This window comes from Notamacropus eugenii, chromosome 6 (assembly GCF_028372415.1).
Source record: "Notamacropus eugenii isolate mMacEug1 chromosome 6, mMacEug1.pri_v2, whole genome shotgun sequence".
Classification (NCBI taxonomy): domain Eukaryota; kingdom Metazoa; phylum Chordata; class Mammalia; order Diprotodontia; family Macropodidae; genus Notamacropus; species Notamacropus eugenii.
In genome coordinates, this window is record NC_092877.1 from 292236656 (window position 1) to 292263635 (window position 26980).

Genomic DNA, 26980 nt, shown 5'->3' on the forward strand with positions numbered 1-26980 from the left:
GAGATACAAATGTTTTATTAAATAATAAATAAATAGTATAAACTAAAATCTACACATTGTGATAAAAAAGTCAGTGTTCCTAAAAAAGGCCATTTAGTATGTCTAAAAATGTATTTAATTGGCTTCTATTCAAAACAGATAGAAAATGGTAGCTAGTACTGACTTTTATCCTTAGTATTTTGATTTTTGCTGAACATTAGAATGCAAAAAAAATGGTATGTTCTAATGTTAGCTATATGCAAATAATAGCCGTTAACTATCTTTTAAAATTGAACGAAGGCGCAACCTATGTTGTGGTTCAATATTTGAAATATTCAAATAGTAGATACTATTTGACTAATAGTATTTTTTGTACATTTTAACATTTCTCCTTTCTCTGATTTACTGTTATCTAAACAGGAAAGCCATTTTTACTGATCTTGCTTTATGTGTTTTTGCAGGATTTTGGAAAGCAACAGCTCCACCATGTCGTGCTAGTCCTCTTTTGGTTTTTGTCAACTCTAAAAGTGGAGATAATCAGGGAGTAAAGTTTCTTCGCCGATTTAAACAGTTGTTAAATCCTGCTCAGGTGTTTGACTTAATAAATGGAGGACCTCATTTGGGGTAATACATTATGCATTATTGAGAAATTGTCTTTCAGTACAACCTGGTAAAAAATAAGAAATTGAATTTGCATCCCTTCTCATGCATTTGCCATCACTTATTATAGGTGCATCTAAAAACAGAGATAAAGGATTGATTTTTATTTTAAAGAAAATAAATTATAGATGTTTTATTAATATTTTGGATATTTGTATAGATTAATTAAACTTAAGTTTTTGAATTTCTCAGAATTTGGCTAACTCTTAAAGAGTTCCATTTAGCAATTATGTACAGTAATGATATGTTAGTTTGCTTGGTTCAAGAAAACATTCATTTATTTCTAATTACATAAATTGTGTGTAGTATACTATTACAATTTGCCTTTGTAGGTAATGATACTTTCACAAAAGATCTGTTCTAGTATCTCAGTGTTGCATTGTCAAGGTAACCGTGTGCTCCCAAACTCTATTAGTAAAAACCAAGCTCTAGTAGGTTCTACCATGATGAAAAGACTTTTAGCAATAGAATATTGGCTATTTTTTGAAGATCATTCTATTTAAGTATGAAGGGTCTGGCTACTAAGTGATAAGTTTTTGGTCATCATAATCTATGAAACAAAGAAAACTATAAAATGGTCTCTTTTGATTCTCTAGTGGTACTGGCAGCTTTCAGAAAAGGGAGCAGAACATGCTAAGAATTCGTTTTTTAGACCATCTAGAAACATTAACTTTTCTGTTGTCCCTGGAAATGGGGGTTCTAAGGTCACAGAGGTCACTTAGTGACTGCTGAGTTGACATGTTAATAAAAGAACAGAGTCATTTCAATATTGACATTCTTGCCAGTAAATGAAAGGATGACATCCATGTTCTCCTTAGAGAGGCAAACATGGGCAATAGCAGAGTTGATTTTATCTTGCAGCCAAAACTGAGACCTAAAAATCTTACGGTACTGTCCTTCCTCTTTAAGGTGCTTATGATAGCATAAGCCATGATCATGGAAAGGTGCGCTTAAGGGGAAATGGTAAAAAAAAATGTTGGAAAAATATGGTATAGTAGAAAGAGAGTTAGATTTACAGTGAAAGAACCTGAGTTTAAGTCTTAGCTCTGTCGTTTACTTCCTCTGTGACCCTGTGCAAGTCACTTCTGTTTTTACCTCACTTTCCTCATCTGTAAAAAGAAGGGATTGGGTTGGCTGCTGCATGTCTATAGATTATGAATACTATATTCCAGAAGAACATTGGGAGATAATAGACATGACAGTCACCCTGTAATATCTCAAAAATATTAGATAACTAGCTTAACATATAGGAAGCAACCACAAATGCAAGAAGTTATTAACATGAAAGTCCTTTCTGAATCAGCTGTCTGTAGGTGTACAGTTGGTTTGTTAGAGTGGAGATCAAAACTAACAACAGATTAGAAGATAAAATTGAGATTTGTCATGTATTTAAAATAGCTTCAGCTCTACCTATATATACAAATTATTAATGCTCTCAAATGGGAAATGGATAGAGGAAGAAAAATCAAGATACACTATTACCATTTCATAAGAGATGTCAGTATAAATGTAAGGCAGTTGGTATGATAGATGTCCGAGTCTTTAGAGACTATCTCAGCCAGTAGACAGTTGGTATTTTTACCAAATGGAGAGATATGGCAACTAATAATAATATCAGTTTAGAATGTAAATGTATTTACAAGGTATTATAGAGGAGGATAGGGGAAGTTTATATCAGTTTTGCCTCATAGTACTCCCAGATGTGGTGGAAAGAAAAATGAGGTCCTAGAAAACTTAATATGAGACCCAATTATATTAATTATGTTAAATAATCTCAAGAGCATTTAAGGATGAAATCAGGAGAACAACCATAGAGGGAAAAATGGAAAAGAACATTCAAGATTTCTAAAATAAGATGTTTTCTCTCTCAGTGGTAGCGAAACTACCACATTTGAACTATAATGGATCTGTTCTCAGTATGTCATGTGAAGAAGTAAAAAGGACATGGAAGACAACAAAGATGGAATGAGCTGTTAGACCAGAACAACTGCATACAGACAGAAAGTTTAAACTGAATTAACATAATTTTAAAGGCATTATGGAATCAATTCTCAAGATATTTGAGAAAGGGAAAGATATCATATGATTAGAAAAATACATACCTATTATTATTACTGAAAAAAATGTGATGGAAGAGAAATCAGTAACCACAGATTCGCACCCCCACCTTCTCATCACTATCAAGTCTTGATGAGACTGTTTTACACGCATTTCAATTCAGTTCAGCAAACATTAAGTGTCTACTGTAGGTGAAACACTGTTGAGGCTACCAAGATAAAAGTAAAGTAGTTCATACCCATAGGAAATTTACATTCTATTGAGGAGAGCCAGTATAATGTACACACAGATATAAATGCAAAATAACGTAAGGAGAGAGAGGGAATACTAACAGCTATAAGGTTAAATAAGATATTTGCATAGGGAGAGAGGCTGAGCTGGGTATGAAGTTAGAGATTCTCTTGAGAACATCCTTTGTGAAGAAACAGAAGCAAACATAACTTTTACAAATGGTAGTCTATAGTAGAATGCACCTTTCAAGTTATGTATTTGACTAGAATATAAAAATGATCAAAGAGATCACTGTGTTGTGTTAGCTATAAAAAAGCATATTTGATTTGGTAGAGAAAATGCCCCCCTAAAAGCTTTCTTCCAATGAGGGGTTTCTCATGCATATATTAAGATCATAAAAGTTTCCAGAAATGATCGTGACAACTTTGTTCAATGACTGTCTTACAAAACATGGCGATATCTGCATACCACAGTTGTTTGGCACTGTCATAAAGGATTTCTAATTCAGAGGGCAAATTGAAGAGGAATCCCTTCTCCGTAGAGGCTAAAGTTATCTACAAGTACTTCTTTGAAAATTTTTATATTGTGCTGATTTGCCTCAAGTTCTGAAACATTTCAGAGCTTCCTAAATTTGATCTTTAATCATTCTGGCTTTATTATGCATAAAGAAAAAACTCAGTGGATGAAAAGTGGCAAATGTCCAGCTTGTTATACACAAAAGGATTGACTAGCTCTAAAAATGGTCCATCAATACATAATCTTATGCTACAAATGGGCAATGAATTCAGCCTAGAACTGAATACAATGAAAGAGAGGGCTGGATTCCATTTTAGGAAATTGCACAGTGCTCTAGAAAAGAAATCAGATGTTATTATTATTGATATTATTACAGGGTCTCTAAGATTCTCCCTGAAACAGAAACACATCTTTTCTTTTAAGCACTATTATTCTCCCAATACTGTCATGTGGCTGCAAATTATGGGCCACTATAGCTCTCTAAGAAATCAAAATTATCAGTAACCCAAAATGGGAGTGAGATGGAACCTAGGGGACAAGCATTTATTAAGCATCTACTATGTGCCTGAATCTGTGTTAATTGCTTAACAAATGTTATCTTACTTGGTCCTCATAACAACCCTGGAAGCTCTCCATTTTATAGTTGAGGTAATTGAAGGAGAGAGAGGTTATGTCTTACCTAAGTCATAACTAGTAAGTGTCTAAAGCCAGGTTTGAACTTGCATATTCCTGACTCTAAGTCCAGGGCTCCATTCACTGTACCACCAGGTGGTCAAACCCAAAGGAAAATGGTGAGAGACAAAGTGAGTTTCAGTTGGTGGTAGCATTTTGCTAATGATGAACTGCCCACACAAAGAGGTGTGATAAATCTTATGAAAGAGATTTATGACTATAACAATTAATGGGCTTGTCCTGTTGAAAGAATGAGTCATAAAAGATAGCCCTGATGCTGCAGTAATCACCAAGTAATGTCAGAAGAACTGGAGAAAGGTCTTTTGAACATCGGAAAGTTCTTTAGCACACCAGAGTGTAACACTACCAGCAGATTTACTGGAGGTCATGGGTAAAAGTTCCTATTAAATGAAGAGTGGATGATTTGTAATCTGCACCATGGGAGAAAAGTATACATGTTCATTCAAGTGTAAAGTATCATGGAGTAGTGAACAGGGTACTTGTATTAAAATTAGGTAATAAAAATGTTCAGCATCCTTGAATAAAAGGCATCATGTGATATAGAACATTTGATGGAGAGATACTAACTTTAATCAAATTATTATTTTGTTCCTGGTGATCTAGTTTTTTCCTCCCCACATGGTAGAACTCTGATGACTCAAGTCAATACCTAATCTAATGAGACAACAGTATAGACAATCAGAAGTAGAATCAGAGTCTAGTTCCAGCTTATTATTTTGCCCATCCCCTTTGAAAATAGAATATTTGTATGTATTCACTATATAGTTTTAAAAGTCTGAAATTTTGAGATCTATGGTAAATGATATGCCTGATTAATTGATTAGTTCTTTTTACCTCTGGACTATTAAATGAGACCTTTGATTTTAAATTAAGAAGGCAAACAAAAATCTTTATCTCATCATGTGCTCCTCTTAATGAAATTCGTGTAATTTGGAATGATGGACCATTTCAACTCAAGAGAGGTGCCAGGGATAGAAGAGGCATTTACTCGAGGTTCATGGTATATTTACAAAACCATATAGTACTTGTTTGTATTACCCAGTGAATTCCCTAAAAAACTGCATTAGTCTTACTTCCTTGAACACTGATTTCACATATAAATATTTATGCCATTTCCGTTCCTTCCAACTCAGATGCATCTTTGCACTGAGGTCACGGAGTGACAACTCTTGAGATTACGAAAGACCACACCATCAATCTAACGTATCTCACCACTGAGCGTCCAACCTTTGTTTGAAGATCTTAACTCTACTGCCTCATGAAGCAGCCTATCCCATTTCTGGATGGCTGTAGTTATCAGAAAGTTTATCCTTATATCATGCCTAAATTTGCTTGTTTGCTATTTGCACCTTCACTGAATCATTCATGATAACCATTCTATAAATTAATCATACTACTCCCTAGCCTCTAGACTGCCATCTTTTCTACAAGAGTAGCACAAGAGCATCTGTCAAATGTTTTGCTAAAATCTGGTTAAACTGAAGTCATGTCTCTCTGATCTACCAAAATGAAAATCATCTTTCTATTGTTACAAACTCCTGTCAGAAAATGGCATCAGATGAGCCTGGAATGGCTCAGCCTCTATAAAGTCATACTGACTGCCCTCTTCCTTTTCCAACCATCCCCAAGATTATTTTCTAGAATTTTGCAGGAGGTACAGTCATACTGCCCTGAAATCTGCAAACTTTTTTTCTGTTTTTTTTTTTTTTTAAATAAGGAAAATGTTTATCTTTCTCCAGGCCTCCTGTATCTCTCAGAATAGTATCTTTTATTTTTTTCTCAAAATAAAGTTTATTTAATCATATGAAAGCATTTAATTAGGGATCACCTGCATGTGATAGTATGCTCTTTCAATACTTATGCAGTGATTACTGCACATGAGTTACTGTTCTAAGTAAGTGATAGAAATGCTTAGGAATCAGAATTATTATTAATATATACAATATATGTATATGGTTCTGCATACATTCTATGTTTGCATTTTTATAAATTTCTTTGTAACTTTTCAAACATTTTTATTACCTTTTTTTTCTCATGAGAAGCATCATGGCTTAGTGGGTAGAGAGCCAGTCGTGAAGCCAGGAAGACCTGGATTCAGGTTCTTCCATTGACACATACTGGCAGTGTGACCCAGAACAAGTCACTTAACCTGTAAGTTCTCGAGGTAATTCTTTTAAGACTTGGAGTTTCAAAGAAGGCAGCTACCTGTGTTACTAGAGGAAATTTCCTCAACTGGTCATTCTTAGCACAATTAAATTACAGGTCAGTCCCTCTCCCTCTTTAATTTATGAAATAGTTTTATAGAATTTGCCTGGCTTAGATTTTACTTTAAAAAAAAGTTAATACTGTAGTTTTACCTCACTAAATACCATTTTGGGGGGTAATATTCTCTTCTAAAAGGAAGCAAAAAATACTAAAAAAACCCTTTCAGTTTTCATGCAGCATTTTTCTTATTGTTTTATTTTGAAAGCAGTATTCCAATTTATTTTTTTTATTGACATCATGTTTATATTGCATTTTGTCCAAAAGAATTCAAAACGGTTTTAAGACATAATCACTAGTTTTCGTGAGATATTTCTGATGGAGGCCATAATTAAACTTCATTCAGATGTATTTGATTTCTTTGTGATATTCTGAATTTCCCTTTTTTCAGAGTAAGATTTTTTTATGTTCTCAATAAAAGTGTCAGTGCTTTGGCGTGGTCTAATGATAGCGAATAATTTTCTTTCTAGATCTGGATATGGGTTTTTTTTTTTTTTGTTGTTGTTCAATATGCCTCCAAAACAAGGTAACTTTTAACATTTCCAAATTACTCTGAACCCCTTGTTCTATTGAGGCAAGTACAAGCATACTTTTTAAATAAACTTATTTCCTGAGTGAACCTATAAGCTATTTAAAATGATGTGCTATCTTTGTAATGCATTGTTTTACTACAACAGCTTGGGACACTTGAGTAGCAGATTACTTAGTAACCAGTCATTACCCTCTTTCAATGTAATTAAAATCTAGCATTCTGTACATTTTAGGCTAAGACAACATATTTTGTTTGTTTTCATTTAATTTTGGTGTTCCTATACATTGTTTCCAGCATAACTTCTGCTGATAACCTTAAAAATTCTGCCTTTATACCAATTATAAGAATACTTGACTTCCTGTCATCCATGTGTTGCAAATGTATATTTATTTCTTTCATTGGAGTGTATATCTATTCCTTCCATTTATCTAGGAGTGGTCAAAATAATTCTTCCATCATTTTTTCTAATTATGTACTTAATCTGTTTTATTACTTAAAATGTCAAGATTACATAAATATAGATATAGATATGTATACATATCTATATCTACACACATATAATGTTTTCATTAGAAGAAAATATAGAAGTTCCAGAAAATAAAAACACTTGTGTGTATATTTTTTTCAGAAGTAATGTTAGATGATGACATGTCATTTGAAATATGAATCTGTATACTCTAGGACCTAGAATCTAGGTTCTTTCAGCTATGCTTAACAGTGGTCATGGATGCTATTGATAACCTAAATCTCTGCGCCCATTGTATTTCAGACTCTTCTCATTAGATTCTTGTAATCGACCCCAACTGGTCTTGCTGCCTTCTTTCCTACTCCAACCAATTCTTTGCACAACTGTTGATATTTTGTGCCACTCTGATGGCCTCATTCTTCAATTCAAAAGCTTTCTATAATTCCCCATTGCCTACTAAGTAAAGTGTATAAACTCTTGGCTGTCCTTTAATGATTTTGTGCAATAATTTCTGTAGGAAAGTTTACCAACTTAACAAGGCAAACCACTGGCAGTAAGAGATTCAGTCAAATATACTAGGAATGGAAAAGTGAAATAATAAGAATGAAAACAGAATTAAAAAGGGGGAAAAAAGAGAAAAGAAAACATTGTATGGGACAGAAAATAGTAGTCTAATGCTAATAATAGTTGCCTCAGATGGCATTTGATACCATAAGTGCCTACAAAAAAAATCTAGCCCAGAGGTTCTAAACCTTTTTGGTACATGAACCCTTTAGACAATGTCTGTTGAAGCCTATGGACCCCTTCTCAGAAAAAAATATGTACATATATATGTATATTTATACATAAACATATATAAAATCAAATACATATAAAATCAAATACATAGAATTTTAAGGAAAACACCTATAGTGAATATCACTTATGATACTTTTTAAAAAGGTAACTGATTCTAGGTTAGGAACCTGTGGTCTAAAATATATTAATAACCAAAATACTATTTTGTTTCTGAAATATAAAAATGTTGTTTCCATCCTCTTTCTTTTTGCATTCTATCCTGGTATCATTTTCCTTTATTTAATTACTCATTTTCTCTTCTTCCTAATTTCGTCTCTCACCTGATTCATATTTATATTTTCCCTTTATTATCTTCTAAGAAAAGTATGGGTTGTGTGAAACTGCATTAGAACTATCCATATGCTTACCCAGAAAATTATCTGTAATTAGTCTGAAGTAATTGTGTTTCTACTAATGAAAGCAGTGCTTCTGGGGAAGTGTTAGACTTTTCACTGAACTAGTTGTGTTACTAAAATGGAACAATTTCTCCCTTCAGCTTACGATTATTTCAAAAGTTTGACAACTTCCGGATTCTTGTGTGTGGAGGAGATGGAAGCGTTGGTTGGGTTTTGTCGGAAATTGATAAACTCAACTTGCACAAACAGGCAAGTATGTGTGCCTGTCTTTTGCCAATTTTTATCCATTTTCTGTTACTTAGTGTGTTAAGTAATTACACAAACAGCCTCTGGAGAAAGGGAGGGTTTTCTGTTTCTAGGCCCTTTAAATGAAAGGTCTCCCAAATGTGTTTTATTTCAGTGTCAGCTGGGAGTCTTACCTTTAGGTACAGGAAATGACCTCGCTCGGGTTCTTGGCTGGGGTGGTTCATGTGATGATGATACCCAGCTACCACAGATATTGGAGAAGTTGGAACGAGCCAGTACAAAAATGCTTGACAGGTAAAGGGGCATACCTTTTGGTATGAGGTTGAAAAGGGCACTTTTAGAACATTTCTTTGAAAGCTTTGGTTTTTGTTTTTAATGAAAAAAAGTAAATCAAATGAGGAAAGTCATCTGTTAAACTCATTGCATTAATTGAAGGAAATCTACGTCAGTTCTAAATGTAACTCCTTGGCATTATTAATCCAGGGACTTGGCTTTATGATTATGGGCAGCGTGAATCCTATAGGTTTAAAGCTGGAAGGGGCCTTAGAGGCCAATGAATCTAATCCCTTCGTTTTCTAGATGTGGAAATTGAGGCATAGCAGCATTAAGTGATTTGGCCTCCTGAGGTAGGGTTTGAACCCAGGTCTTCCTAACTTCAAGCATTTTTACTATGCCATGCCACCTCTGATAACTCCTAATCAAACTAATAAAATTAGATTCCTGAAATTACAAAACTGGGGGTTGGTTCTAGGTCATCAGTAATACCAATTCATTTAGCATTTATTAAGGGATCAGAGGGTGATTACCAAAAATAGAAGGCCCCTCAAAGATTATCTCATTTTACAGATGAGAAAACTGAGACTTGGTGTATGCAGATGTATGCAAAGATGAAAAATAAATACAGTCCTCAGGGAACTTAAAATCTAGAGTGGATGTGATATGTACACAAATTAGTGTAATACCAATACCTCATAATTACGTAGATCTTTAAGGTTTGAGAAGTACTTTACATAGCTCATATTTATATAGTACCTTTAAGTTTTCAAAGCATTTTTCTTACAATGACACTTCAAAGTGAATTGCGCAAGTACTATTATCCTCATTTTATCGAAAAGGAAACTAAAGTACAGAAGAATTTAGTGACTTACCTGGAATCCCACAACAAAGGATAACGGTAAACCATGTGAAGTATAATGGGACAAAGTAAAGATTCAGACCTTTTGCTTTAGCAAAATTTGAGTATTAAGATGAGAGCAAAAGACAGAAGAAGAATTAGGGAAAGTGTAGAGGAAGTAGCACCCTGAGCTGGATCTTGAAGTCCCCTTCAGCAAGTAGGGGTGTGAGAAAGTGCATTTTGGGCGTGACAGCCTGTGTAAATTCAAGGAGGTGGCATAGTGTAGGATTGGATCAGAAAACTGTAAATGGTACTCTTCCATATGTCTCATGGTAAACACTGTGAAATAAGGCAAGAAGCGGTCAATCAGCATCAGGTTGTAGAAGGTTTTAAATGGTAGGCTAAGGAGTTTGATATTTGTGTTAAAGAGTCAGTAAGGAGCCACTGAACCATTATAGAAAAATTGTAGGTTACCAGACAATTACTTGCGAAGATGGCATGGTGAGAGGGAGAGAGAGAGATTAAAGTGGAGAGAGAGAGAGGAGAAAGAGAGAGAGAGAGAGAGAGAGAGAGAGAGAGAGAGAGAGAGAGAGAGAGAGAGAGAGAGAGAGAGAGAGAGAATGTGTATTTATGGGACAACATCCCAGAGAAGATGAGAGAGATTGGGAGCCACTCATAGGTGGAGTTGATGGACTTGACCAGGAGAAGAAACCACCTCCTTTTTGGGACTGGAGCAAAAGAAGAAGGAAAAGAAGGTCTTTTTCACTGCAATTGACCCAGTCTGAAGCCATCCAGCAGCTGACTTCCCTCACCAACTAAATTTAACCATTTATAGAGATTTGCTATTCCCTGGTTACAAAAAAATCTTATAGCAGCCCCCTTGCCATCTATCTCTGTTGTCCTGTTTTTCATCCCTCTTCTTTCATATTGAAATTGTGTTTTAAAAAAGCTACACACAGAGACCTTTAAATTTTCCTTCACATTGAAATTTCATCATATACAAAACTCTTTCTGTAGCACATTTTCTCCTTAAACTCAAGCTCTGTTAAATTCTCTTTGAAATATTCTCTTACATTATCTGTCATTCAGTCTCCTGAGTATACTATTAATGACACTTGCTTATGATATATTCATACTCTTCTACCTTCCTTTCTTCCTGGCCCCTGCTGTTTTCACCAGGGTGAAAACACGATCTAGAATGTTTTCCTTTTGACTGGTTCTTTGGAGTCTTTAGTGTCATTAATTTAACTGCAGTTATATCTGTTGTTTCCATGTCTGGAAAGGATGACCCAAGAAGATGGTGGGCGAAAGGGTTGGCTATCTATGTCTCTGTTGGATTTGGGGATAAAATGACAAATATATTTAATGATTTTCATCCATCTACCTGTTCCTGTTCCATTTGGAGTCTGCATTTCACATTTGTTGGGAGAGTACTCTTATGATCTGAGTGGATAGTGGGTAACCTAACCAAGTCTAAGATCCTAAAGAAGAGAGGGAATGGAGAAGATTTTGGATTCTAGAAAGATTTTTAAGCATCTGATGAATTGTTTGTCATTGAAGGACTAAACCTATATAAATTCAGGGAGGCTGATTAGTGGGTGGCCACTAGGTAAATAATTATTTTTTTCAGCCACAGCATCTCATTAAGAAAAAAGGAATTGTAATCAGCAGCAGGAAAGAAAATACCCAAATCACTTGTACTGAAGAAAAATTAAATTCATCATACCAAGGCTTATCTCCACTAGTGAGAATAAGGACAGAAGACAGACTGTCGACTTAATTAACATATGGAACTTAGGATTTATTCTCTCGTATCTTCTCCCTCTCTACTGTTTCTAGATTCAGTCACAGTAAGCCTTTTCTAATAAGTGTGAATTGTAGGACTGATTTGTTACTTTTCACGGGTTGGTAAAATTTTAATTTGACATTGTTACATCAACACAATTATTTATCATAAATTTTGAACAGAAGCAGGGCTTATTCTATGTTCATTTTTTCTGGATAGCCGAAGTTCTAAATATTTGCCTTCAAACTCAATAGCTTCCAGCAACGAAAGATGACTGAAAATCTTTATTTCAATTAAATTTTTTCCATTATAATATCTGCTTAAACCTCCCCTCCCCATATATTTCCCTAATTAGAATAAGGTTAATTTGCCTTTTAAGGACAAGATAGTTTAATAAGATGGATCATTATATAGAAGGTGATTTATGTAACTTAGATAATATAAATATACTTAATCTACGAAAGAAACTACGCTAGAGAGTAGTTATAATAAATTCTTGTATCTTTCAGGTCTTATGAAGGTTTCCTGACATGAAATTATTGTTATGATTTTACGATCCTAGACAACTTCATTACCATTGACAAATGTATTATGTTTATGAGACAATTAATAAATCAGTTCCTGAGATTCTGAAGTGATTTTTAGGCCACTGCTTTCTTTTCCTTCAGGTGGAGTATAATGACATACGAACTCAAATTGCCAACAAAGCCTTCTATCCTTCCCATCACTCCAGAAGAGGAAAATGAGGAATCTTACGTAAGGCTTAACTGTGCATGTGCTTAATATTTATCAAGTTAGTGAACATCTTGAAATGATAAATAAAATTGCTAAATAATAGGAGATGTGAAATATGCAAGAAGTGTTAACTGAATTTCAAATAAGAATTTTCCATGTAGCATGTAGACAGTTCTGTTGACTACTTTTCATTTCTTACACCAAAGGATAAGTACATTGGTTGGTTTAGCAGCAAGGAAGCCCAATGTACTGTTTTTATTCATTTGGAAATTATCAGGCATCAACTCTATACACAGAAAATTGGCTCCTGAATGGTAGTCCAAGGAAGTATAAGGATTCTGTCCTATAGAAGCTTATGGGCCAGTGGATTATTCCAAACAAAACAGACATAAACAGATTAGACTTCACTTTTTAATACTTTTTCTACAAAAAATTTTGTAAAACATTAAGGTTTAAAGATTTCTTTCCTTAAAATGGTCTCATGAGTAAGATAAAACAAGTAATTTTTATTTTAAGACTTTAGATAACTTATTTTAAAATTCTGGATATATGTTTTATAGATAAGGAAGCTAAGCTTTAGAAAATTGAAGTGATCGGCCCAAGGTTACACATCTAGTAAGTGTTGAAGCAAGAATAAAAATCCAAGTCTCCTACTTACAAATTAATCACACTTAACATTATGTCTTATTGACTCCAGTTGCCAAGCAATAATGCAAAATAGTGTATACAATCCAAGGTCAAAATGAACTCTATAGATAGTACCTGTGTTGAGATTTCATAAAAGGAAGGTCAATTCTAAAAATGAAGATGTCCTGCTTTGAGGCAAATGTAACTTGATTTAAATGAAATCTATTTGTATGGAGTCTACAGTGTCAGTTGTACCCTGTCTAGCTCAAACCATATTCCCTACGTGTTAAATTCATCTCTCTCAATAAAACAATTAGCATAAAAGTTATGTGTGAATATATCTAAGTGTTATTGTTTCCTGCTTATGTTGTCAGAAGAGCATTCTTAGGTCTGAATGACCTAAGTATTTAAGTACTTAAAAAAAGTACTTATCACAATCCAAACTGTTCATCTGATCTTTTTCTTGCTCAGGAAACCACATAGCATGGTAGAAAGCAGGGTGAATGTTCAGGTAGCGCACTTGAGTTCATATTCCTGTTCTGCAGTTTAGCAACCTAGGTGATGTAGGGTTACCTAATCTGTAAAGTGAAGGTGCTAGATGATATCTAAGGTTCCTTTTAGCACTATATCTCTGAATATAAGAACTTCCTTACAATTGGAACTGTCCAGATAGGGAATGGGGTACTTGGTAAGGTGGTGACTTCTCCAATTTATGCATGTTTTCAAGCAGAAGTTGGATGATTACTTATCAGAGATGGCATAATAAAGGTGCCTGCATGGAACCCCAGGCTGAATGAGGTGACTCTCATAACGTTTCTTCCAATTCTGTAATTTAAAAAAATCCAGTTATGGATTTTGCTTTATAGGAAGGTATCAATAATTTTACAGTTTTGTGTTGTCATCAGATTATAGTTATATTTCAGATTAATTTATTCTTCTTTATTCTTAAAAAAAACCCTGCTTAACTAAGTGATCAGTTACTACTGGTATGTGAATTTTCCTTAATCTTTCTAGCTTTTCCCCATAGAAGAGTAAAACAATTTTTAACCTTGAATTCTACCACACAGTCTGATTTGCTTTTATTTTTGGCTTTTTTTCTTCTGCTTCTTTACCTACTGAATTTTGCCTTTCAGAGCCCAAATCAAATATCACTTCCTTCAGGACCCATCCATCCCTTTCTCCTCTTAATAACCTTCCTCTTTGGACAGGTCATAGTACTAATATAGTAAAAAGAATGTTTTTGCAACTTGGATGCATTTGCTATGTAATATTATGTATTGTAGTTATCTGTGTTTGCTACGGATAGTCAGGACGAAGAGTAGGAATCCCATCCTCATGTCTTTGTGGAAGTTGCTCTCTTCCTTCAAGATTTAGCTTGGGTATCATTTCCTCCATGAAGCCTCCCTGATCCCTACTCCTCATGTGAAAGGAAGGAATCTTGCTCTCCTCAGATTTCTTAGAGCCTATTCTTTATGTACTTAGCTGATTCCCCTTAGAATCACAGGACTTCAGAGGTGGAATGAACACAGAGGTTGTCTATTTTGGCCTCTGCCTATATAAGAATCCTCTCTGTGACCTTCAAGTTACAAGTGAACACTAGATAAATAATGGAGATTCCACTGGAAATAGCACCATCCATGAATGATAGTTCTTTATGTACATGGCTTTTTCCCACAATTAAATTGTATACTCATAGATAGCAGGGTCTGTATCTTTGCATTCAATGTTTCACATATACTAGTTTTGTTGGTTTTTTTTTTTTACTTATGTTTGTCAGATAAAATTGATCAGCAGCAGCTAACTTGCATAACTAATCAATTGTTGTTTAGTCATTTCAGTCATATTCAGCTATTAATGACTCCATTTGGGATTATCTTGGCAAAGGTACTGAAGTGGTTTGGCATTTCCTTCTCCAGCTTGTTTTTATGATGAGGAAAATGAGGCAAAAAGGGATAAATGACTTGTCTAGAGTGACATAGCTAGCAAGTGTCTGAGATCACATTTGAACTTGTGAAGATGAAACTTCCTGAATCCAAGGTCGGCATTCTATCCACTGCACCACCTAGCTATCCTAATTTATGGATTACTCAATATCATATTGTAAGATTATACAGTTTAGAGCTGGAGGGATTACTTAGTTCAGCCCCTTAATTTCAGAGGAAGTAACTATAGACGTGAGACATTACACCTGTCTAACCCCAGACAGAATTGGACTTTGAATCCATATCTTTTGACTATGTGTCCTAACTATCCTATATTGCCTTTATTCTAAATGAATTTCTTTTTTTCACAAATATTTGAGTCCTACAACTCAGTAAAAAGATTATTTAGATATATTGTTGCACTGGTTGAAAGGGTGCCCCCCCCCCAAACTGTTAGGCAGAAGCACTGCTCCTGATGGTTACTTGAGTTGGGAGCCTGGTTCACTTCTCCCAATGTACTCCTTGCTCTGACTCTCATCAGTATTTAGAGACTCGTTATTCTTACTCTTTTACTGTTGTTGGAGGGATATGATGAAACACATTCCGTCTATTTTCCCTCAGCAAACAGAGTTTAAATGTCTGAATTAACAATCCTTAGAGGCAGCAATCCTAGGAAGCTTCGGGTCCAAATTAGGGGTTTGGGATCCTTGGCTCTGAAAGTGTGGCAGCTTGACAGTATACATTCACAGGATGAAATAACGTAGAGGAAAAATCATTTGTTTGCCTTCTCAAAATTGGGGGAGGAAAAACGTGTAAATATGACATATAGCATGGGAATAAAATTGCTTGCTCACCTGCTGTGTTAACAGGCTCTTATTCCTCAGATACCTAGGATAAGCTTTTCTAAATGAAATATGTGTCAAGGATTGGGAAAGAATTAATTTTAGAATAAATTACTAATTATTTGTCATACTTAAGTGCAGAAGTGGGTATTTTTTCTTTGTTATAAGAGCCACTGGATAGAGTTTAAGTCTGTGATTACACGTGATTAACCTTTAATTATATGTTTAACTTATGTTATATGATTGACTATATATTATATGATTAGCTTCAACATTACAAAATTCATCTTTTTCCAAATCCAAATGTATTTATTTATTTCTTTATATTTACTAAGACTTCAATATCTTTAGTTTAATGTAGGTCATTAAAGTAAAAAAAAACCACAAAAAATCCATGATATCCCATTAGGAGTACCAGAAGAAGCTTCCAAAGACCCCTAATTTTGGGGATAACTAGTTGGTGCAGTAGATAGAGCACCAGCTCTGGAATTAGAAGGACCTCAGTTCAAATGCAGCCTCAAGACACTGGATATTTACTAGCTGTGTGACCCTGGGTGAGTCACTTAACCTGATTGCCCCTCCCCCAAGATCCATAATTCATTTAAACCCAAGTGGTAAAGGATTTTAAGCAGAATTTTCTTTAAAAATATTTTTGTTGATGTCTTTTGTTTTTATCTCACTTTTGTCTCTGAATCTCTTCCCTCCTTTCTCCTTTACCCCAGTGAGTTATCCCTTTTAAGAAAGAATAAAAAAAATCAGTTTAGCAAAACTACATCTTTAATGGGTCTGGCAACACATTCAAGTCCACCCTAGCCCCACTATAGTCCTGCATCTGTGCACAGAAGGGAAAGAAGAAGGTAGGGAAGAAAGAAAGGAAAGAGGGAGAGGATGGGAAGGGATATTTCCCCTTCCATTCTCTGGGACCATGCTTGGTCTTTATAATTGCCAAGTAGTGACTAATTTTTATAGGGTTTGTGATGTACAGTATTAAGATTACTGAGTGTATGCCCATCTTTGGGCACAGACTTTTATTTTCTCCATTGGGAGAAATCTGCCATTTGATTTCTGGAATCTTTGTTATCATTGAGAATAATGTGGTGATTCTATTGAGTGCGAAGAATATAAAACTGAAAGATCAGATTACTCCTTGCAGAAGCTAAACATTTTAAATAGTATTTTGAAACAGAGTAATAACCAGCTTTCCATCAAAAATTAATACCTATATTTGGAAAATTAAGAAAAAAATTATCTAACAGATTAAATAGTAGCACTATGTTGATTTCTGCCAAGTCACATCTAGTACTCTGCTTATTAGAGCAAAGCCTGTTTTTATTTAGAATAAAAAGATTTCTAAAAAATGAAATCTCTGTCATTTCATTGCTATTACCTATTAATTTCTTTCCTCTATAAATGAATAATATGTGTAGGCCTGTTGTCTCATACTAGTATTCTACACAGCCCAGAGAAAGGCCCAAGGTCCTATCAAACAGCACAAATATACTTTTTTGATGGTGTTTTTCTTGTTTTGAAGAAATAAATTGCGTTAAAGACATGTCAACCTCCCTTCCCCTGGATAAATCTCATTACCCCGAATGTGTAGTTCTCTCATCCAGTATTCATTTTAGATCCCCTTAGACATGATTGTGAAAACATTGCCTGTTCAGTTTTTCTTGGAAAGAACACAAAACTCAGTATCTCCTCCTAATTAATATACTAACGTCAGCATCTTGCTCGTTCCCTAGGAAAAGAGAGCTTAACAAGATTCTGAGGGCTTTCTTAACTCCATCCTGCCAGACAGGACCACACATAAACCATCTGTTTTTAAAAGCCTTTTCAGAGAAGATAATTCAACAACCTCCTTCAGAAACAAATTCTATTATTTAATAACAACCAAATGCCAGAAAATTCTTCCTTATCATTAACCTAAATCTCTAAAGTCTTCTAATTTGGTTTATTGCTAATGACCTGGGTAGACAGCTGGTTACCATGTCCTGTAAGAAACTTCTATGTCCTTGGAAAAAACACCCCATCAGCCCCTTCTCCAAATAAGTAACTTTAGTCCCTATAAATTGTTTTCTGGAGGTCTTCTTTAACAAAAGCCTCTAATCATATTTCAGTATCTCTACCTTATTTTTAAACTCTGCATCACTCTCTTCAGATGAAGATCAGAACTTGACATGCTTTTTTAAGGTCTGTCGAATGCGAAAATAAATTTATGGTTTCTGTGTCCTTTACATCTGTTTGTAAATGCTGCCTTAGTAAGGCCTATGATCTTCTAATTCTGTGAGTGTTTAGTGTTAGCCATTAGTTTAAGAAATTATTTAAGATGATAAGATAATGATTCCCCTCTTCTTTCACTCAGCAACTGCCCCACCCTCCACCACTAGCATTAGGATGTAAGCAGGAATGCATAGGCAGGAGCCAACTTGTACCACAGGAATCATTAAATTTTCAATGTGCACATTTACACTTTAGAAAGTAGTAAACTTTACAAATAAGGACTTGGTTTGTTGTTTTATTGATTGTCTAGAGTAAGGGTGGGGAACCTGGGGCTTCAAGCCATGTATGACCCTCCAGGTCCTCAAGTGTGGCCCTTTCACCGAATCCAAACTTTGCACTTGAGGACCTAGAGGGCCACATGTGGCCTCGAGGCCTTGAAGTTCCCCTCCCCTGATCTCGACTTAAGAAAGTGATGAAGAAAATGTTAATAATGGAGGTTAAATTTAAACATTTAAAATAGTTTATAATGGTTGTTACATTTATCAGTATCCCAGTTGTCAGTTCTTTGAAAGTTAAGACCGTGTCTTGTTTTGTCACAGGTATTCTAAATGCCTAGCACACATAAAGCATATTTAAAAAATGTGAAACATTTTGTTTGTGTGATTCTTGTGAACCACACATGTTTCTCCCAGAGGGTGGAGAGCACAAAGCAGTAGCTGCAGGGCGCAATATCTCTGCAAGCCACCAGGTGGCGGAGATTAAACTAGATCAGTTTATTGAAAACAGCCTTTGCAGGTGCACCCCCTACTCCTCCAATTCTATACATTCTCCGGCATGCTAATTTGCATTCATATTTAGGAATATGAATGAATGCACTCCACATCATAGCATATGAAATGACTCCAGCCCCCATTTACATCTCAGGATCCTTTTGTTTTCTCTTCTTGATGTAGTCCCAAAGAAATTACTTGGCTATTTTGCCTAATTGAAATTCACTAAAAGGAAATTGAAAATAAGATTGAACAACCTTAAATTCTAGAGGGGCTTCAGAAGCCTCCGCCTCCTGGAGTTCCATGGAGATTTCTAAAGCATGGCTCCTCTTCTTTAGGCTATTTTTATGCTACCTAAGCCCTTTCTGTAGTTGATGCTACCAAGCACTCAGTTTCAGAAATGAAGGAGGGCAAGGAGAAATCTCAGTCCACCACACTCTGGCCAATGTCATCTCCTTGAATTGCCAGTGTGATCAACAGTATATGTTGCTGGGTCTGTAGTGTCTGGCCCAACAACCAGGTTCATGATCTTGGTAGATGGACTTTAGTAGCTTGAGGTCACCCCCCTGGCAGTTTCCTCTCTAATTCCTCTCTGTGATAATGTGGAGAGAGAGAGAGAGAGAGAGAGAGAGAGAGAGAGAGAGAGAGAGAGAGAGAGAGAGAGAGAGAGAGAGAGAGAGAGAGAATGAACATCAGACAGGGAGACAGAGACAGAGAGACACAGAGGCAGAAAGTGAGAGAGACAAAGAAGGAGAAACAGGCAGAGATGGGGACAGAGACACAGAAAGAGAGAGAATCAAAAAAGAGAGACAGAGACAGAGAAACAGAGATGGAGAGAGAGAGAGAGACATACAGAAAAAGAAAAACAGAGAGACAGATAAACACAGAGGGAGCCCAGATACTGGGTCTTGTTCCTTTCAGAGTCTTTCCCGAGCATGAACTCTGACAGCTGCCCCATTTATGACAGATATCTTGTAACTATCATTACTTTGCATTTTCATCTCTCTTTGATATCTAAAGATCTGGGAAAATGTAGGGGAGAAAAACAGGTAACTACCATGTAGCAGGAGATTGTTTCAGCAGGTGGTTACAAATGTTTAGTGAATTGGATCTGACCTTTTTGTTTTCAAGGGAGCTAAGAAATGAATGATTACAGTGTTTATTTTGAAAAAAATTATTATAAACTTGACAGATCTGAACATTGCTCTATTCAAAGAAGAACAGAAAAAGATAGTGAATGTGAAATCATTATTCTCTACTATGTGACCTGCACAGCCCTCCCTCACTCAAAGTCAAATGCAAGTTGTGTCATCATTTCTCTGGTGGCATGGTCTTCTTCGGCAGCGAAGGACGAACATACACACAATTTTAGTTTTAAAATTTTTATGTGTTGGTTCCAAGATGGCTTGTCTCTGTCTCCCATATGAACTTCCTTCAGTTCTCATGCTTATTTTTTTTATTATTCGTCGATGCTTTTTTCTTTCTTCCCTTTCTTTAGTATTACTATCATTACTGCTATCCCCCACTACTGTTCAACTTCCTCCTCCCCAAGTCTTCCTTTATAATGATTGATATAATCATGTAAAACAAATCCACACACTGACCTTGTCTGATAATGTTTCCTTTTACAGCTTTAGTCTGTCACTTCTCTAACAAGTGGCAAAAATAAAAAAGCATAATTCATCATCAGTGCTCAGGCACATGATTGGGCAGTGTTCTGGATCAGAGTTCTGAAGTCTTTTCAAGTTTTTCTTTGTAATATTGTTGTCAATGTTTGAATTGTTTTGGTTCTACTCAATTCTCTGAATTAGATCACGCAAGTTCTAGGTTTCCCTGAATCCATCTCTTTCCTCATTTTTTATTATACAATAATATTTCATTTTATTTGTGTGTCATGTTTGGTTCAGTCATCCTTTAATTGATTGGGAACCCACTTTGCTAAAACAAGTGCTGCTCTAATAATAATAGCTAACATTTATATAGCTCTTACTATGAGCCAGGTACTGTGCTAAGCATTTTACAATTACTAACTTATTTGATCCTTACAATAACCTTGGGAAGCAGATGCTATTATTATCCCCATTTTCTGTATGGGGAAGCAGACAGAGGTATCCTAGTTACACACATTTATGCATAGTTAGTAAATATCTGGTCACATTTGAACTCAGGTCTTCCTGATTCCAAGTCTAGCACTTTATCTGCTGTATCATGTAGTTGCAATATTATCTGCTATAAATATTTTTATCAAAATGGTTCCTTTCCTTTTTTCTTTTCCTCTTAAGGAATCTGGGATGATTTTGATTTATGGCCTTTTTACTCAACTGAATCCATTTTTTTTGTTTTTTATTTGTTTTTTAGAACTGCTGAGGAAATGATAGTGGGGCTGTGAATTGGTCTGGTCATTTTGGAAAGCATTTTGGAATTATGCCAAAGAACAACCAGGCAGTTATTGCCCGGCAAAAGGATACCTGCTGAATTTCCAATTTTTGGCTGCTACAATAAGAGTTGCTATAAACATTTTTATAAACCTCTTTCTTTGATTTCTTTGGGTATATAGATATAATAGTGATATAATGGGTCAAAGGGTATGGAAAGTTCAGTAACTTCTTTGGCATAATTTCAAAATGCTTTCCAGAATGACTGGACCAATTCACAGCTCCATTGTCATTTTTTCAACAGTTTTTTAAAAATAATTTCTAAATAAATTTGTTTATTTTTAGTTTTCAACATTCACTTCATAAGTTTTAAATTTTCTCCCTCTCCCTTCCTTTTTTTCCTTCTCCGAGACAGCATGTAATCCTATAAAAGGCTCTACACATTCAACAATTCTTTTAAAACCACAAACATTTGATTCAGTTGAGCAGAACACTGTTTGAAAACCTTATTTTTAAGTGTTTCTCATCCATAAATCAAAATCATCCCAAATTCCTTGAAAATATGACAATGTTTTGTGTACATGCAGTTACCTGCCCATGGTCAATGACCCTCTTATTACAAATAACAGGTGAGGCATAAAACAGGAAGATGTATTCTTGATAAAGACATTTTCCATGGTGATGGAGGAGGTTCAGAATAAAGCCCATAGTGAAAAGGGGTTCCCTGTGGATGGTGAAGTCCTGCAGATATTCTTGTTGAAGGCTGACATTGTGTCGACTCTATAAAGCCATGATCTATTGCAGAGCCTTGTAGAAGAGATCCACAGCCACTCAGAAGGATTTAGCCTGATTATCCACACAGGAAAAGCCAAGTGAATGAAGCTTATCTATTGCCCAGATTATGATGCTCAGTTAGTTGGATGTGTAATGTATTGAGCTTATCCATCAGTACGCATCTGTGGGCCAAAAGGACATTGGGTTCAGAAATAAACAGGAGGCAGAGAATGGGCTGGATTGCCTGTAGAAAACTGTGAAACTCTTAATGACACTTAAGCTTCTTTTAGAAACAAAGGGCTCTCTTTTGAACACAAGAATTCTATCAGTGTTGTATGACTGTGAGATGGAAAAAAATAATATCCAAAGACTTTGTAATGACTAGCATACAAAAGGTAATAGAGAGGTATGGTGGTAGGTATGAGCAGGCTGCCATACGTAATCAATGAAGAACTTCAAAAAACAGTAGTAAGACATATCATCAAAGAAGTGTATGATATGGCAAGAAGATGAATTGGTCATTTGGTGAGGATGAAGTCTGACAGGTTGATAATTCACTGATATCCTTGAGATGTCCAGAGAAAGCAGGAATGATCATTGGCATGTTGGGTGAATGCCCTGTGGTGAGTTTATGGGAAGCTGGGCTGTTAATCTTCACTGTTGAGAGCATCCAAATTGATTAGATGACAGAAGCATTTTAGCATTTTATTATTGAGTAAAACAATTAATTGTTTAATGCATACAATGTATGAATATACTTGTGACTGCTCTATATATGGGATAATATGTTTATTAGTACAAATAGGAGAAATGCAAAAGAAATAAAAAATATGGACTTTTCTTTAAGGAATTTATTCTCTCTTGATAGCATTAAGACATACAGCAAACTAAAATAGCTGAATATAGATTGTAGACAAACTACTTGGAATGCAAAACAAGACAATAAATATTATAAAGTTGGGTTTTAAAAACTTCTTAAAAGAGTTACATCTTTAACCACGTTAGGAAGGAAATAATGGAACTTCCTTGGAAGCCAGTGAAATGGCTTTGCTCAGCTCTGCCTCACTTAAATCCAGTCCATCACAAGTTAACACATTACCCTTGAGATTTCATTGGTCCTCTTTGAGAAGTAACAGTAACAAACTACAGTCCCCATCAGTGAACCTAGTATAAGCAAATGCACAAAAGGAAAAAAAAAGAAAGATTATGATTTATAATATATAAAATATTATATTGGAGAATTATGGGGGGAGGGGCAGCTGATAGACTGCTTCGAAGACTGCCATGTTTAGATTTAATGTATTTCGATATTTATTTGCAAAAATAAAATTTGTGTTCCACATAAGGTATTGAAATTTGATTGAAAGGCAGAAGTCTTTAAGTGTGTATCATACTTCACTTCCAAATTTGAATTTTCCATTGTAGCTTGAAAAATCAATTAGTGACTGTATCAGTCAAGTATTTGATAACCACCTACTGTTACTTGTAAGACATTTGAGGCCCAAAGACAAAAATGGAGCAGTGCCCACTTTCAAGAAGCTAATATTCCATCTCATTGGGATTTTCTTTAAGGTTGTGGTAATTTCTTTGGTATTCTGAGGGTCTGCAATAAATAATTTTACAATTAAAAAGTAATTCATACTAAAGCTCTACATCTGTATGAATCGAACCATGTTTACATATGTAGATACAACTCCCTTCCAAGTGTTAGGAAACACTTCTGTTTCTGCAAATATAATCACTGTGCTGTGTCAGATACCATTCAAATAACCAAATGTGTTTTTCCTTTTTAATTCAGATGGCATCTTATGAGGACTCAGTTGCAGCTCATCTCGCAAAAATCCTCAATTCTGATCAACACTCGGTGGTCATATCATCTGCTAAGTGAGTTGGGGAGTTTATATGTAATGAATAAGGTGTGTGTAGATGAATGTGACTTGAAATCCTTGATTCATGCATTTATTCATCAATCATTTTTTAACTGCTACCCTAGTTCAAGCAGTTTACTAGGCAGCGGGGATCAATTATAAAAATAAAATAATCTCTGCTCTCAGGGAGTTTACATTCTGTTGTATTACCTGTGTGTGGAAAAAATAAGTTCAAAATAGATGCAAAGAAGATACAAGGTATTTGACAGTGGGTGGGTAGGGGTAGGGGAGGCATGGGTAAATGGTGGAGGATAGGAGAAGACAGTTAGGATTGGTCTGGTATATGAAGTGGTGTTGTAGATCAGGAATAAAATAGGCTATGGTTAGTGAGGTTCAGAGTTGAAATGCAATAAGTACTCATGGACTATAAAAGCCAATTAAAAATGGTTTTAAAAAGACACACTTTAAAATGATTCACATCAATTTCTTTGAAGTATAAAAATTACTCCTCCCCACTTCCACAAGTACCAAGCCAGGAGAAACCAGGAACACATCAGATGCAGGCAGAACTCCACAGCCCTCAAAGTGACCAACTACCTTGGCATGCTTTAAGCAGTAAAATACTCAACTGTCCCAGAGTAACTTGTCAGCTTGTTATTTCTCACAGGCAGGGAAAGCTGAGCAGTATTCTGTTGTACTTACAGCTCCCATGTTTGTCAAACATAGGGCTTAGAGCAGGGAAAGGATGAGACCAAGGCAAAGACCCTAGAAAGGTCTTCAAAAGCAGAGAAAGTTTGGGCCACTCTCAGTGGGGTGTAAGGGGTTCCCCAGTAACAGCCAAGCTTCTACCACAAGGTTGCAGAAATGAAAAGGGAATCCATTCCAGTTATGGGGTATAGCCTGTGCATAGAAGATGGTAAATGGAATATAATGGGGATCAGAGAGTAGCCTCTTTTTTTTCTGGAATGTGGGAGGCAGGGAGGAAGAGAGAAGTGTGGCATAATATCTGGAAAAGTAGATGAGAGGCACATTGTGAAGGGCTTTAAAAGCCAGTCATAGATGTTTGCATTTTATATTAGAGCTAAGAGGGAACCATAGAAGCTTTTTCAGTAGGTGTGTGACATCAAAGTTACACCTTTGGAACATCAATTTGGCAGATAAGTGGAGAGTGATTTAGAGAGGGGAGAGATATCTGGTAGGAAGACTCATAATAGTGGGAGGTAATGGAAGTCTGACCTAGGGTGATGGCAGTATGAGTGGAATATTTTAAAAATATAAATTACTAAAAGCAAAAAACCTAAATCACATTATTTGTGGGCAACAGGAATCCTGGAAAAAGTAAGAAAAGAATAAGTGAAGAAGGGGAGAAAAAACCCAGAAGGTCAAATTCATCAGTTTGGGGGCATTTGGACAAGATTACCAAGGAAATTCGAAAGTTGAATTTAGTGAATGCAATGAATTTGGTTTGATTCAATATCGATGTGTCTTTAAGTTCATCCCTCCTCCACCCCACACACACATCAAGAAGTCTAATAATAAAACCCATGTTCTGAGAAACCCTGTGAAAAGAATGATAATCTCGAGCTTCAGAGGAAAAGACTGTTACCTACATTATAAAATTTGAAAAGGTTAATTCAAGACCCTTTGCTAAATTTTTTTACAAATTGATTAACATTCTTAAGAAACAGACAAAGAATTCTCTCTTCATTGGCTACCTGCCTTTCAGAAATGAATGATTTAATTTTTGGATTATGAAAGGCATTTATTCTTTTTTCTTCTTATCTTTTGACCATTTTATTAATGAATACAGCACATTATTTGATTTTTCTTATTGTTAAAAGACTTTACAAAAGGTTTGGTAGGGGAAGCAGTTAAGAGAGTCATACATACAATAAGATTATTGTATGACCTTTAGCTTTAATTTAGCTATCCTTTCACTGTTAGATTACTGGGCTAGTCTGTGGTGACAACAATACTAGCACATCCCTTTGGCCAAGTCACTAGACTTTATACTTTCCTTATTTGTAAAAATGTGAAATTGTTCTATCTACATTAGAGGGTTGATCTAAGAATTAAGTAATCTAATGCCCCAAAGAGGCTTTACTAACTGTCAAATGCTACGCGATTGTAAGTTATTCTAATTTTTATTGTCTACATTTTCACCCAGGTCTGTTTCTAGTCTATGTCTTAACATAGGTTTTCTGTTCCTGGCCTTGGCTTTGGCCTTTATCCCAGACCACATTCCTCGCCTCTGCTACTGTCTTCATTCATTTGTCCGACCTTAACCTAGTCCTTCTGTGCCTTCTATGTTTTCATTCTAGCTGGGCTGCCTAGCTCTGCAGAATATCAAAGTCATAGGAATTGAGGGGCTATGAAGAACTTGAGGGGGAAATGAAGGAAGGAATCCGCAGGAATATATGCTGAAGGGATACTTTCTGCCCAATTCACACATCTAATAAAATATTCCACTTAAGCACGTTAAGGAAATAGAATTCTTGTGCAAATTTTAAAATTATATCATCAAAACAAATGAGAAATAGAATAATTCTTTGTCCAATCTTTCCTTATGTAAATGGAGGAAAAAAAGGAAAACTAATTCATCTGACTTGCCTCAGCCCTAGCTAAGTAGGGTCAGAGTAAGGTCCAGGACATGGGTCTTCTCAGATCTTCTAATAGAGGAGGTTTTTTGTTACATCATAGCTAGCTCCGATGGTTGCTCCAATCTACCCTGCTCTTTTGGACATCTCCAAGGGCAAAAGCATTGTATTTCACACTACTAAGTGGAATGTAAAGATGAATTGCAAATGGTTTCCTTTTCTGAATTAATAGTATTTTTCCAATTATACATTAAAAAAAGTTTTCAACATTCATTTTTTTTATTTTTTAATGTTTAACAATCACTGCCATACAATTGAGATTTTATCCCCCCCACACCTACCCCCCAATACCCCCCTCCCTCCCCATGACTGCATATAATTCTGTATAGGTTCTACATATACTTTCCTATTGAGTATATTTTCACTATAGTCATGCTATGTAGTCAGACTAAAATAAATGAAAGAAATCATATAACAAATCAAAACATGATACACAAAAACATACACATACACA

At 35.4% G+C, this 26980-nt stretch overlaps 1 protein-coding gene across 15 annotated transcripts in view; it reads left to right on the plus strand.

Moving 5' to 3' along the window:
- DGKH (diacylglycerol kinase eta) overlaps nucleotides 1-26980 on the plus strand; it is a 245556-nt gene that overhangs the window by 171754 nt on the left and 46822 nt on the right. For all 15 annotated transcript variants that reach the window (XM_072617128.1, XM_072617135.1, XM_072617136.1 and 12 more), the window contains 5 exons: nucleotides 441-603; nucleotides 8731-8839; nucleotides 8991-9130; nucleotides 12405-12492; nucleotides 23800-23885. In XM_072617128.1, the coding sequence (XP_072473229.1) occupies nucleotides 441-603; nucleotides 8731-8839; nucleotides 8991-9130; nucleotides 12405-12492; nucleotides 23800-23885 (586 nt within the window). The remainder of the gene's footprint in view (nucleotides 1-440; nucleotides 604-8730; nucleotides 8840-8990; nucleotides 9131-12404; nucleotides 12493-23799; nucleotides 23886-26980) is intronic.